Source organism: Neodiprion pinetum, chromosome 4 (genome assembly GCF_021155775.2).
Source record: "Neodiprion pinetum isolate iyNeoPine1 chromosome 4, iyNeoPine1.2, whole genome shotgun sequence".
NCBI classification, from domain to species: domain Eukaryota; kingdom Metazoa; phylum Arthropoda; class Insecta; order Hymenoptera; family Diprionidae; genus Neodiprion; species Neodiprion pinetum.
This window is the reverse complement of record NC_060235.2, coordinates 22,599,618-22,615,214: the sequence shown is the minus strand read 5'-3', so window position 1 is coordinate 22,615,214 and position 15,597 is coordinate 22,599,618. Positions and strand designations below refer to the sequence as shown.

At 39.1% G+C, this 15,597-nt stretch overlaps 2 protein-coding genes across 3 annotated transcripts in view; one reads left to right on the top strand and one right to left on the bottom strand.

Annotated features, from left to right (window-relative positions):
* The window catches only part of Hipk (Homeodomain interacting protein kinase), a 123,408-nt gene that overhangs the window by 75,910 nt on the left and 31,901 nt on the right, over window positions 1-15,597 (bottom strand). The gene's annotated exons all lie outside the window — the stretch shown is intronic.
* On the top strand, window positions 381-11,742 carry LOC124216549 (uncharacterized). Its single transcript, XM_046621146.2, has 3 exons — window positions 381-562; window positions 9,136-9,319; window positions 9,437-11,742. The coding sequence occupies exons 1-3, from the start codon at window positions 543-545 to the stop codon at window positions 9,620-9,622; spliced, it is 390 nt and encodes a 129-aa protein (XP_046477102.1). The 5' UTR covers window positions 381-542; the 3' UTR covers window positions 9,623-11,742.

Below are 15,597 nucleotides of genomic sequence, written 5' to 3'. Positions count from 1 at the left end.
AACTATTATTAGTAAGTCCTGCAACACGTGTGTATGTATACACAGAAGGGCTCAAACATCGACGATCATACGATGCATGGGTTTAGGTACCGCATGACGGAGAAGACGAACGAGGCACCGAAAACACACGTGCAACGTAACGCTGATAGCGTACACGACGCGCGAGTAACTATATACCTATACAACAAAGTGAAATGCAGAGGTGAAGATGAAGAGGAGGAAGAGGACGACACCTAAGTATAGAAAACCCGGCTGCAGCGCCCCTTGTATTCACTCGCTCCTAATTCGAAAACGCGCAAGCGCCGCTTTGACTTGACTTGAAGGAATAGACCCCGTTAAAGGTTAAAACAAAACGCAGCCGGTTGCACATTTAAACTATCTACCCATTCCTACATTTGACGAACAGTGCGCTCAACGCTCTTGAAGATCGCGTTCTCACATCGAAGACTCTCCGCGAAGTCCTTCCTCAGAGGTCTGAACTCGCCCCTCGTCCCCGGCTCCGGAAGAATACCGATCACCCCAAAAACTTCATCAACCTAGTAATGCTGGCGGCAAGACACAGGTGAGTGATGGTCTGACTTGACTACATTCATAAACGTGCACTACGCGTTCATGCATCGACGAAAACTCGACAGTGGAACCAGTTTCATCACGTAGAAGAACTTCCGAGGACTTTTTGTGCTCTGGTCACGGAGGTTCGAACATTGCCAAAAGGCGCAGATTTCATACTCGCACCGAGAGAGAGAGAGAGAGAGAGAGAGAGAGTGAGTGTGTGTGTTGTATAGAAAATGGGAACAATGTATACCGCACGTTGTGCACGATGTTACATTACGTTGGGTTGGGACGGAGAACATGTCGAGGTACGGTTACCTCATCCGGTGTCAACCTAAACCCGCACCCACTTTAAACCGACCACTTGAAGTAGAGTGCCCTGCCAGAATATACCTACGTGAATATCTTTTCCACATCTACTAGCGTTTCATGCGGGATTTAAACGGATTGAATTACGCGGACAGGTCCTTCCTGCAGCACCCTTTATGGTGCCCCATGAATCTACCGTGATGAGAAAAAGGAAAAAAAAAAACTCACCCGGGATTTCGATGCACGATTCGGTGTTGCAGGTTTCATTGTAGAATTGGTAAATAAAAATACCGTCATCTTTTGACACCGGTACGTGGTATTCGAATGTGCGAGAAGCTCGAGTCAACATCTAAACAACGAATTGTCGTCGCACCGCGACGATACCTACTTGGCTCGAGAAGCAGAACTTGAACGCATAACAGAACCGTCAGTTGTTCGCGTGGGCAGAGATCCTAACCTGACTCAAATAGTTTCTCAGTGACCGATTTTTCGTTCCTCGCGATGACGTTTTAACACAAATACCCAGGCCGATATTTTATCACGGGAATTTGTAACTGTGATAGAAGAAATCTTGGGTTGTTTCACAATTTCAGGTTTGTCATGAAATCTAGTATACATGTATAAACCCTAACTCGTTGCATTTATCATACTCAACTTCAAAGTCGTTCTAACGAATTCCAAGATAATGACATCTCTTTTTTACCCTCTTCAATGTTTCGTTACAGCTTTTGAAAAAAAAGTGGAAAACAAAAAACAAACAACAAACTAACAAAGAATGGTGACCGGAGGTTCTATCGGCTCATCGGCCCGGGATCGCAAATATCGAAGCAGACCGAATACACCGTATAGGTAGAAATACATGAAGAGGTCTAAAAATATCCACTCTTAATCTCGGTGGCGCCGGTTCATTCGGCTGCCTGGTTCCCTTCTCTGCATCGCCACTTCCCTCCATCCCTCGTTACCTCTCTCTCTCTCTCTCTCCCTCTCTCTGTCTTTCTCACTCTTCCTCTCTCTTTACCTCCTTCTGCATCACATGCAGCCTGCAACTGCTTTCTCGCCACTCTGGTGGACTGCAGAAGATGAAAAGTCGTTGACCCCTCTTTCGCTCCTTTCTTTCTCTTCGAGACCTTCCTTGGCCGATGATCGACTCGGCCAATTATGCTTGCGCTCATTTTGTAGATGCATTTTTTATCCTCCGAAGATTGATTCGTCAGATATTCTAAATCGTAGTGGTACGATGAATTTACTGCGAAGATCGAAATAACCTCGGAAGCCGCGGAATATTCAAGTCTCTTCTACTGCGAGAAAACTACGCCTGGCGGCGGCGGCGAAACTAACTAAACGGGCGACAAATCTTATACGGCCGGACATATGATTCCGCGGGTGAAAAAAGGAAATTTCTTTACTTTTTCTTTTTTTTTTTTCTTTTATCCGCCAAGTCCTCGTGCGTCAATTGCCTTGCCTTGCGCGTGTATGTCAACACGCGAGAATATAATAGCTCCGTTTTTTTTAATTATCGAAGCGTGCCAAGTGGCGTAAGCAAAAGTTCGAGAAATTTCAGTAAATGTGCGTAAATATAACCGACAAAAGCAGTTCGACGTTGAGTTGAAGAATTTTCTCTCCTGACATATATTTTCCCCTCGTAGGGTGCTATTATAATACAACCGTCTAGGCATTGCCATTGTTTTCGCGCGTCGGCGCAAAACGCATTAAATTATAATATTATAGTTGTTAAAACAGCCCGCGGAGTGCGTGTGCGTGTATATGTTTTGTGTTTACACTTATTGTCGCTGAGACACGCGAGTTGTGTACGTGAGTATATTTGTACAACAAAGAATTATTAGAGCCGCGGCACAGAAGTCAAGCTCAGCTTGCATTGTCCCATTGTTATCGCGGTTTGTACCCTGATGCATGACGTCCAGCGAATCATTCTCGTCCTCCTCTATATTTTTATCTTCAATTTGAATTCGTCATTACCAGTGCAAGAATTCACGGGAGAAAAAACTCGACACTCTTGATGAAAAATTCTTCACAATTATAATTGCATGCACACGTATGGCAAAAAGAAAGAAAGTAAACAAGGTACAAGGAAAAAAAATTCCCGAGTGAATCATCGACTCTAAATTTGTATATCTTTTTGGCACGTGATAATTATACACGAGTTTAATATTCAAACGTATACATAAATTTTAACGACGAATTATGTATTCCCGTCATCCAGAATTAAAATCTGGACGACAAAAGAATACGGAAAATTGATGAACGAGAGAAAAACAGCCGTGTCTTTTCCGACCGCGCTGCATTCCGAGGGGGAAATAAGTCGAGATTTGAATGACACTATAATTTTTTAAGGTCAATTAATTTTAATTAATTCATGTCATTCAGCTTAATTTTTTTCGTTCAAATTAATTTTTTTTATCCAATTCGATTCATGTCAATTCATGAATACCAATCTTTTACTCGACATTTCTTGGTAATTGATTCTAATTCAAGTGTGTGTTCGAAAAATTTCAATTTATTCTTTTGTATTTTTTGTTCATTTAAATTGCTTTTTTTCAATTCAACTCAATTCTTTTTCATTTCAATTCAATTGTTTTTTTTCTCCGTTAACAGATGATTCCGACACGAAGCCCAAACTAATTCAAATCAACTTGACTTAATTTCTCATAATTCAGATATTTCTCATTGTCAGTTAATTTTCATTGATTTAGTTATTTTGCATTAATTCAGTTGATTCTCGTTAATTCAGGTGAATTATCATTAATTCACAAGCCTATTGACAGATCATTTCAGTGAGTTATTTTCTCCTCACTGCTTGCAGATTTCCCCTTGCGTATAGTAATTTGAAGAACAGCATACGACAGGACGTTGCTGCAGACTTATAACGAAATCGTAAAATATCATCATATGAACTGAGTTTTTAAATCAGTTCAGTGAAATAATACCGCGTCTGCGTGGTATTAGAAGTACAAAGAGGAAAAAAAAGTAACATGTTTATTAACCTTCCTTCCTACATGCATAAAGGGGTACAAAATCGGGTGGCGCGGTGTGTTCACAGATGGATGGATTATAAAGGGTGCGGCATAAGATATAAATAGAGGAACCGCAGGGGAAGAAAAAGAGAAAAAGAAAATCAGAGAGTGAGAGAGAGAAAGAAAGTGGGGAGAGATAAGATCGAGGCTCTGGCTTTCTTCCTTTATTTCATCCCTGCCGAGAATTGAATAGCAGTTATAATTGATGACGAATCGATTGCATTGCAAAAAAAAAAAAAAAACAATATTTTCCAATCAATGATTATCTTCTGCGATCTTTATTCCTCTTTCAACCCTCTTCCGCAATCGATGGAAAACTATAAGGTAATTCCACAGTTGACAAGATTAGAATCATCGTACATACACGATTAACGTTGGCATCTTTTTTTATGTTCTCTGTATTCGAAAAACTATTTCTCACAATCCACTGTCGATTTGAAAAAATAAAAGAGAGGCCAAGACAAACGATGAAAATTCCACGGCGAAGATAAAATTTCTATGGAGGGTATAATTTATTTCTGCCTTGTGTATACATACGAGGATCTATTCTTGAAGCGGTTTTATCTGATTCTATATCGATATTGATCAAAGTGCGGCGATGAAAAAGAAGAAGATGAAAAAGAAGAGGAAAAATTTTCTGAGAATGAACAATGAAACGAACAAAATGAAATTCCGCGGTATATACCTATATAGTATAGTTGAAAAATATTTCGAAAGGAATATTACGAATACAGTTGTAAGCGATCGGGGAAAGCAAAGAGTTTTCTCGTGTTCAAAAAAAAAGGATTCACCTACCAATCAGTTTTTTACATCGTACAAAGAATATCCGTTAAATAACCGTCTCGTGTGTAGATTTCAGTGTATTTCATCGTTCCTTCCTCCTCCTCCTCCGCCTTTTCTCCATCTTTTCGTTACTTCTCTTTTTACCATAAGTATAGGGGCGATCCCCACCGAATAACCAGCAACGATTCACCGAAGCGAGCATGCGACGGATTTGTCTTTGAATGTGATTTCAAGGTACGGTGAGAACACAGTGCACGAGCTGCAGGAAGCAACAGTTGGTGAAAGATTTTCAGCATATGGTCGATACGTTCAGTTGCACGTAACTATACATATGATTAACAACGCTATTTACGTCCGTGAAAAAGAATAAAAAGAAACCAATCACGGGCATTGATCGAAACGTGCGCTCCATTCGCCTATTATAATTAATTTACTCGAATTAATTACCGTCGTCGATTATATTGTCTCGTTAAGGTCATGTAGCCGAGCGTTCCTTGCCTGGCCGTGCGCCCAGCTGAGCGTGAGTTCTCGTCTAGGGACCTCATTCTACTTCTCATTCTATCCGGAATTGCGCAAAGTATCTCAGCTGCGCACTTTTTGGCCCCTGAAATACGGGAAATTTGTAATAGCAACACGTGTCAAAAGATCACACAATTTTTTACGATTTTCGGGATATCGGTAACTTTCCTGAATTCCGCTGCAAACGAACGATGCACCGCCGAAATTTGACACCCTTTCTGTTCGTTTGTTTATTTCACAGAGGAAGAAAAAGGATGAATTTACTCGGTATGTAAGGGTGGGAGTACTACATGACTTTAAACGGAAAAATCGAAACAAGGTATAAGCAGACTCGAATATACAAATGTATAAAATAATGGTTTACAACTTGTTTATTTATACGTTATCTAGAGCATTAATTCTCGTTAAGGAGAATAATTTCAAAGTATCGTACAATATAAACGTAAAATTGCAGATAAAATACTGAGAAAATAAAAATTACAGACATTTTCATATTGACTTTGTTTCTTTCTCTTATACCATACGTGTTTCGTATTTTTCGATTTTTATACTCCTCGCACAGTCAGGAGTTATTCGAATACAAATATTTGCAAATAAGTTTACCATTACATAATCGCCTAAGCAGCATAATCAGTTCGCGATAAGATGTGGCGAGTTTCATCCTGTCCATGTGATTGCGGAGAAAAGAGGATCTGACTCATTGATACAGTGAGGCGGAAAAATAAAAACAAAAGCTACTCCAGCAAGCGTCCCGAAAACGGTGTGCAAGCATAGAGCAAAAGCTTCGGCCAATTTTCCACTGTAAAAATTATTTCTGTAAGTTGATTTATTTTCCGATGGTAAAAATACGACGAGATAAGCAAATTTCTTCTAACTTTATAAAACGTTCGATGAAACTAAACGAAAATAAATCATCCGACCTTCAGTGCTGTATATTTGCAACGACACAATTCGTATCGTTAAACGGTATTAAACTTTGGTATAAGTCTCGGTACAAACGCTTTTCAAGCCGCCGTTTCTTCGCGTTTCGCGTAATAGATAAAAGCGATTTTACGATTAATCGATTAATCGCAGAGCTCCGGTGTGTCATACCTATGTAATATCGGTGCACGGCGTTAATTATATGTATGTCCATACATGCATGAGGAGAACGTTCGGCGTGCAGCAGAGGCAGTCCGTAGATAAGCGTAAGCCGTTAAACAACTCCAGTCGTGAATTTCATTCCCCGCGACGCTGTGCACCTGACGGATTTGAGCTTTATAAGCTGCACACCCGCACAACCGTTTCTCGATTCCAGGACAGCTAATAAGTAAGTAATAAAGTGACCCCGATCAATTATTGAAACGTGCAGAATCGTCCCCTCGGTCATTTTTTTCCCTCTTGATTGCGTTGTTGCGTCAAAATTTGATGTACCGGAAGTAAGTTAAATTTAATCGTAAACTGTTCCCTGTACGAAAATCGGAACAAGATTTTTTTTAAGTGTTTGACTCGTTCGAAATCCTGCGGTAAAACACAGGACATAGAATATGACAACTCAGCCAATGTCATTGTGAGAATTCCGACAGAAATATGGGGACTTTAACGAGATCCGTAAGTGCATGAGTGAGCAAAGTGTGTCGGGGTAAATTTAAACTTCGTTATATTGGATACAGAATAAATTTAGTCATAATTATACTCAACTTGCTGCAAAACACTTATACTGCAATTTTAGTATCCTCAACCTTGTATTACGAACGTCAGCTTACAACAATATTTCGAAATTTGATGTATTTTTATGTACCCTACCGATAAAATGAAAGAAGAAAAAAAACAAAATGCAGCAGTGCATGACAAAGATGTTTTTTGCACGATTTTTACAAAAACCTGTACGTAGAATAATTCTTTCCAGATTACAACGCTATTTACGATAGGTATTAATATGAGACTTCCAGCTGTGTTATACCTACGATATGCAGCAATCCTTATTTATCCCGATATATGTGATATTGTGCTGCCTTTCTTTTCTTTTTTTTTTCTTTTGTTTTGTTTTTTTTTTTTTTTTTTTAATCAACCCAGCTCAACCTGTGGTCCCTGAAACATGCGTCAATTCGTGATTCGTATCATTATTACACGCATCCGTACTGTGATAACCTGAATGAGTATGAATACAGGTATAAGAAAAATGACGGTGCGCGCGCAGGATGATCCACCCCCGTGTACGTGTAGCGCACCCTTGGAAACAAATGGTTTGTATCGATTTCAGGGGTGTAACAGAGGCTCGCAACCATGTTCGAGGAGAGTCGACAGGGCGAATCAGTCCGTTTCTCGCGAATATCGCGTAGCAATAAAGAGTTGCTTTCTATTATCAAAAGCAGAGAGCGGAGAGTTTTGTCGGGAATTCGCAGCCCTCGGACGCGATTGTCATCAATAATCACGATGGACGAGAATTTTTGAAACGAAGATAATCGGTGTTCGGGAACAAAATAAAAAAAGAAATAATCGAGAGAAAGAGATGGTGAACTTTTAAAAGAGAAGGAGCGAGAGAGAAAGAGAGAGAGAGAGAGATGAAGTGAATAAATAATAAACATTCTTCTTCGGTTGAACAAGGAGGCTGAAGATAAAATAAATCGAAATAAAAAGTTTATGAATAAGTAAACGCGATTGCTGTGCAATAATTATTACAATTTCTGGATAAATTTACACACAAGCACAGGCCATTGAGGTAAGATGCAGCTGGTATGATTTAACCTGGCCGATAACCCTCAATTGTTAGTCAGTACAAAGAGGTGATATTTTTTTCTTTCTAAATTAACTTATTTTATCGTGAACAAAAATTTTTAGCACGAAGGAAAACTTTTTCTAAACATTTAATAGTTTTTGTACAAAACTAGTTACAGCTGCAGTTTTTTTCGCTGATAAAAGTAGTGAAGTAGAAAGAAAACAAAGCCGTTACACATGTGTTTGATACACAACGAGGGTCTCAGTTTCCGCAGATAAGAATTTTCGTAAATGCGGAACAAACACGAAAACCTGCAACTCTGCAGAGCGGGACGATAAGACGAATAGACGCATCTGCCATATTATAAACAGCATTATATATATATAATTCATTTATACAAAGCGAAGCCTGTATTATACTATGATAAAGAAATTGCCATAATCTTTATTACTGTTATAATTTTATTGTCTGACAGTGAAATAAAAAAAAAATAACGAGTGTGCAAAGATACAAAAATTTTGATGGTGCATGGATGTGTACGAATAATAACTAACCGCATTGATCGCGTCAAAACGCTTTGTAATATATTTTCTGCGGAAGCAGGTGCGGATGCCTTTCTTTTTCTCTCTTTGCTCTCATTTTCTCCCCAGCGTCTGTACAAATGTGCGCATGAGCACAAGAAAAACACGCGTCTGTGTAAATTTGATATTTGTTACCGCTTGAGTATAACGAATAAGCGGAAATTAATTGCAAAACAAAATGAAAGAAAAAACACTTCTTGTACGTATACAAAAATCCCTGAACATGAAAATCTGGTTTTCAGGAAAAAAAAAAATTTCTTCCACCTCTACAAAAATCGTCGAGACGCGCTGTTCGATTCGTCGATTAATAATTTTAGACGCCAAGCTCGCGTCCGAAAAGCGCGATGGCTCAAATTACGTCGGACCTTTGCTTTGAAACGGATCCGCTGCGCGCATCGTATTGGCTTCTATAATTCCAGAGGGCAAACTGTACAAATTGTATTAAAATACGACACCACAAACATAAGAAGATGGAAGAATCCTCTTACGATAAATCTTCTTCCGAAAACTGTGTAATAATTCTCAAGTTTCGGTTTCTGACGAACGGAAAGAGAAAAAGAAAAGGAAAAAACAATAAATAAATAAATAAATGAATAAAAAATTGCAAGAAAAGTGATCAAAATTTACAGTACAACAGAAGGGAAACTTGAACTTTTTTCAGAGCCCGCCTTGCGATGCAGGAGGGAGATCTCGCAGTCAGGCGAACGGAAGCGAAAAGAGTGGCGAGACGACTTTTTCAGGACGAGGGAAGCTCGGGGCAGGATGCGCAGGATCGTCGGAAGACAGGCGTCGACGATAACCTGACGAACCGTCTGTCCGAGGAAGGGCGAAAGAGTTTAGCGGAGGTGCGCTGCATATATATTCACTGTTTAATCTTCGTTATTTTACGTCGTTATAATTCGTTCAGTTCTTTCGAGTGTAGGATAGGTATAGTAACGATAATTTGAAATTGACTGCCGCAGGCTGAGAAGAGGTGGAACTTTGATTTCACCAACGAAAGACCGTTGGAGGGTAAATACGCATGGGTGAAAGTCGGCGAGGGTGAGGGGGACAAGGACTTTGAATCACTGGCGGAGAAAGGGACCGAAGAATTAAAAGATAATTCAGAGACTGAGCGGAATGAGGGAGTTGATAATGATGATAATTAGCTATAGTCTTCAGGTACATTACCAAGTGCATAAATATATTTAAATCTTGTACGGAGAAAAGAAGAGAAGAGAGAGAAAAGGCAATGCTATGTTATAAGTAATTATTAGATAATATTTTATACCTGTGGGTATGAATGGTCGAATATTAATTCGAATAAAACGGGAAGAAGAGAAAATGCAGAGGAAATTCTGCTTGTTGAAGAAAATTGTAAATGCATTCTATACCAAAAATCTACTACGCATAACGTGCAATTACGAAGCAAAATTCACGCCAGTAGAGATATTAGTCACGATTCATTATATCATACGTGTAATATTATTCATTTTTATTATTATTTTTTTTTATCTGATTGATACGATTTTTTAGTCATTTATATATTTATTTATTTCTTGTTTAAATAATGAAAAACAAAAAAGCAACCTCCAACCGTTCGCCAATAAAAATTGCATAACGTCATACATGATCGGCATAAGGAGACTTTTGATAATTTTATATATACATATAGTATAAAAATTTTAATTATTGTCATAATATATAACATACTTGATAAGATTTTATAAATAGCATTCGTGATGATAATGATATTGCCTCGAAATATGTACAGCAACAATAACAATAATAATGTGATAATACACGTATCTTTTCATTTTGAAAGATTTCAGTACACATATGTTATTCTTGTTGTCATATTATTTATTAAATGCTTTTTCTACACCCCAATCCCCCCCTCCCGTGTTAACGATATTCTCATTAAGGGAAAAAAATCTAGCCTCTATCATTTACTCTCTCAACGATTCTTACACACTGTCCCACAAATATTCTCCTAATCCTGCGTTATCTCTATTACCTTCTCAAATGCATCCTGCTGTTTAAAATCTCTCGTATACCCGCATAACGAAGGTTCGTGCAAAGTTAGCTGTTTGGCCATACAACAAGGGTCGCCTTTTATTACCCAAAGTAAACCAGGCTGGGTATATAAATGATTTCTTATGTACACATCGGTGAACAGGTAGCTGTCTCTTTCCTCTAATGCTTGGACACAAAAAATTTACTGACAGGTACGTATACCTGAGGCTTTACAGAGATCCTCGAAGTACGGGTTTTTAAATTTAAATTTCGCACCTCCGTTCACCGCCTATTCTAAGCCTGCGAAACTCAACGAACCAAACCGAAGCTATACATTTCCATTCCTAAATAACCATGGGACCTAACACTTTTCTCTGACAACTATTATAAGATTATCATGTACGTGCAATCAACTTGTTTTATAGATTATATAGAAACGCTGGTAATCGAGCTGAAGTGCACGAACAACTTTCACCAGGATTTGCGATTCGTGCAAGTGTAATTGCATCGATTAATTATACGCGGTTTTTTCAATATACGAATAATGAACGACAGATCCTCGCAAATTCCGTAATTCGATAAATCGTTCAAACTGTTTAGAATAATTACATACACTTTTAACTCCTTCCGCTTTTGTTCTCAATTTTTCAATCACGCGGTTATAATTATTATATTATTATTATTATCACCCTATAAATAAACTTGTCGGAATACATGAAGTATAAATATAAAATTTGGTACCCGATTATCGAGAATGATTTTTTCTGTATAGAAGAACGATGAAAAAAACTTGGCCTGCAAAGCACGTATAACTATTGTTATTATTGTTATTTCATTCCAGTCAACAAATTCGTGCGCATCATGAATATTATATGTTTATAAACGTGTATTTATCCCTGTTATACTAGGTACAGGCGACACGCTGTCTGGCTTCAGCGATGCAGAGAGAGAGAGAGAGCGCCGACCATACACCATGCGGCTATAAAGGTCGTAAGTTCTCACTTTCAGATAACATCGCACGGCGATAGAGTGTTGATCCAAGAGATTCGATACCCTCTCTATTCTTTTTCTTCTCATTTTCCCCCTTTCGTTTTCTCTTTCCCTTTCTTTCCTTCCCTTATTCCGAATCTAGGTATTAACACGTACGATTATAGTTATTTAAAATAGATATTACGAAAAGATTCTCCAATATCCTGTTACGTATACGAAGTGTCTCAAATTATAACAGGATATTTCAAACAAAAGTATAATAAATGTATCAGGAACAACTATCTTCAAATTTGAATATTTCAAGAAAAAATATCACATTTTTTGTTCATCTCGATTAATTTCGTTCATTTCCTATTTTCTGTTTACTTTCTTCCGTTCACCCTGCGATTATTATTATTGTTATTACTATTACTATTATTATTATTATTATCACTATTATATGATTACTATTTTTTATTGTTTACCAATCTCCTGGTTATTATTAACATCTTTCAATTTTGATAGTAGTTCGTCGATTTGTTCGTTCGTCGATTCAGTTGACTAAACGCGAGTTATGCGAAAGGCGCGGCCCAGTTCTCACGTGCAGCTGATGATAATGATAATGGTGATGATGATGATAATAATGATCGTTACAGAACACATGCTTGTACACGCGTCTGCCGTTCGTATGTATATAAATGAATGAATAATGCAGTCCGGTGAGTGTTTTGCAGCAATACATGTATGTGTGTGTGTGTGTATGTATATATATGGGTCATTCCACCAATTATTGAGTGAAATTGTGCCGGGGGGTCTGAACTTTACATAACAAAAAATTTTATTGAAAAGTACATAACAAAGAGAGCTTTCGTGATTTTTTTTCCCTTTCGAAGTATCGAAGTATCATGAAAGCTCTCTTTGTTATGTACTTTTCAATAAAATTTTTTGTTATGTAAAGTTCCGACCCCCCGGCACAACTTCACTCAATAATTGGTGGAATGACCCATATATATATAGTCGCTTCTCAAGTCATTCTCTCTCTTTCTCGCTTTATCTCTCTCTAGAATGCAATTTAATAGGTATACTGGATACCTGTGCGACCGATCGATGCATCAATTCATTGTGACACGACATCGAATCAATATCGTACGTATCACAGGCGTTAATGTATTGCTTATTGTACATACCTTTAATAATAGAATATTACAGGTATATACGTCTTCATCGATCAATTCAATTGTAAGGGAAATAATCAGTTTTTATTCCTGATGAGGAAGAGCAGTGCAGAGGAAGAGAAGAAAAGACATAATATAACGCATAATTGTATCCCCATCTACCGCAGTTTTACAAAGTTTCCCACGAAAATCACGTTGTAGGTAATGTAAAAAAATAGAAAACAAACCCTCGCATGTTCAACTTGTAAATTATACGACTTTTCTTACCGCCAAGTTATTCTAAATTAAAATTTGTATTCTACCGTCTTTCATTAGCCGATAGATATCGTTAATTATAGTAGTTTGAATGTTTCGTGCAATTTGTGACAGGCATGTTTCAATATTAAACAAGTTTTACAACACATTAATTCCGTCATAATTGCGCTCATCAGTTTCCATTCTCCATCTTTCTCTCTCTCCTTCTCCCTCGCCTCGTGGCGCAGTATCGATAACGGTGTTCGAACGCTTCGCGCCTCAAAAAGCGAGGCGACAGGGGCGCCGACGGCGGCCGCGACTCGAACTAAGCGTCGATGCCGCGCGGTGGCGCGTCGATCGCAGCGCAGCCATCGCCATCGGATCTCGTTGCGTAGCAGCGAGGCGGGCAAGGCGAGGCGGGAATCGTCGATTGGAGCTGTTGGAGCTGGCAATAGATAATTAGAGAACTTACGTTGGACTCTCGCGAGGTTAAAGACGGCGACACGACAGCGCTGCGCGGCAGAAGGCACTCGTTCCGTCACTGATACTTGTTTACGTCGAGAGTCGCGTTAGGAATGAAACGAGGCGACCTTGAAACGAACGCGAATCGAGGCTGATGAATGAAAAGGGAGTATTCGCAGAACACGTTAGACCGTAAATTCTTGCCGGGGAATGTTCCGATATTATTGAAAATTACGCGAGCGTTATTTCAGTCACGATTTTTTTTAAATATATATTTGTACCTCTTCAAAACGATAAATATTACACGTATGTAACCTGTGCGTGATTGTATAAATATGGGTGTACACATACCGTGTTACGCCGAATCGTCACGAGGTTACGCACAGTTAATAAAATTATATTCACGGCACACGCGGTTTTGAAAAAGGTGGATAGTGAAGGAACCAAAATATAATGCAAGATGTGAAGACATTGGCGGAGTAAAAACTTTCACAACAATTTTCGTAATGATATTGGTATTTTTTCTTTGATTCGCAAATTTCTGTAATGACTTTTCCAAAAAGAGAAATGTCTTCGCATATTTACATTTCGGCATGTACATTAGGTATCTGCAAAATTCAATACAGCAAATTAACGCTGAATTACTCATATGTGAAAAATTATAAACCAAACAAAATGTGCGGCAAAATTCTTGCATGTTATGTAAATACACCAAATTGGAAGCCATGTTATGTAATATTATTTATGTACCAAGTATCAACGAACCGAAAACTTTCAGTATGTATATTATACATAGGTATATGATTGTACATAGACGGGTAGGCATGAATAAAACAAAACTTAGCCCCCGCAATTCTCAGATTGCGATTTCATCTCGAATTTAACGCACACACCCGGTGTTTGACGGCAGCGATCTTTCCTTATAATCTGTTTTTCTATTTCTCTAACATCGCGGGTCGCAGCAGCTGCCTAATAAAATTATACACAAACAAAGTTACCTATATAATCAGCGATTGGAATCGCGAGATTTTCTGCCGAGCGTCGCATAGGTTAAAGAGGTCTCCAAAACCGTTAAAAAATCGTCTATTTTTTCTCCTTAAAACCCTATACACGTCGATACGTATTTGTTTTTTCTTCTTCGCCGAAAATCTTGGACTCAAGCTTTACACATCGAACGATCAAAATTATATCTATCGGATAGAAATTGTATCTATTTTACATACATGTAATACGGTTAATACAGTTTACAACGTTCGAAAGGAGGTACGGGAATTCCGATTGCCGTAAATGTCTCATCAATCTTGGTTTACGTATTACAATATGAACATATGTGAATCTTGTATACATAATGAATCGGAATCTTGGAGTGAAATGAACGATTCAACTCTGTCTTATTTTCACGATATTTTTTCCTTAATTTTGTATCGGGACTTGAATCGTACACAATATTCTCAAAAAGCTGTACATAAGAAATAGAAGAATTTCAATCCTTTCCGCAATTATCGAGCCTGATTCAAATATCCCGCTCTTCTGTTCGCGATCTCTCCGCCTCAATTACCGCTATCAAGCTGCACTCTCGCAGTGCAAAGTGTACACGCACGTATATACGCTTCTGCGTACGTACATTTATACATACCTATATGTACAGGATGAGATACGTGCACGCCGTACAGCGTCGCGTTGTGATATACGAAAACGCGTGTGTAACAAATGCGTACACGCATACACGCATACGAAACTCGTATCATGCCCATTCGATCTGCGTGCGCATGGTCAACGGTTACAGGTTAATATCGCGAAGCCCCACCACGTCTGACCAAAAAGCGCGATGGTGGGGGTGGAAAAGATGCGGCAGAACGGTGGAGGGGCCGCGAGTCCCGCCCGCAGTCCTTCAGACGATTGAGGAATTAGGAAAAACCGCCGTCGACGACTTCGTGCATCACATGGATAATGATCGACCTCTGCCAACGCGTTGCCAGGCCAAGGGACGCGTACGTTAACCTAGACGAGAAAATGTGCGGTTGAATTTTTGGCGCAGAAAAACCCGGCTGATGGCGCCACCGACGGCCAAGAAATAAGAGAGACAGATAAATCGGGAGTTCGAGCAGGAGACAAAGAGAGAGCAGAGAGAGAGAGAGAAAGATAAAGAGAGATCGAGGGTGTGTGGCGAGAATTGGGGTGGAGAGGGCGGAACGGAGGCGCAATTGGCTCTCCCCTTCCCTGTGACACCCGGTTTGCCCCTCCCCAACGGGATCGGGAGAGTGTGGAGTTGCCGTGTGACGCTGAAT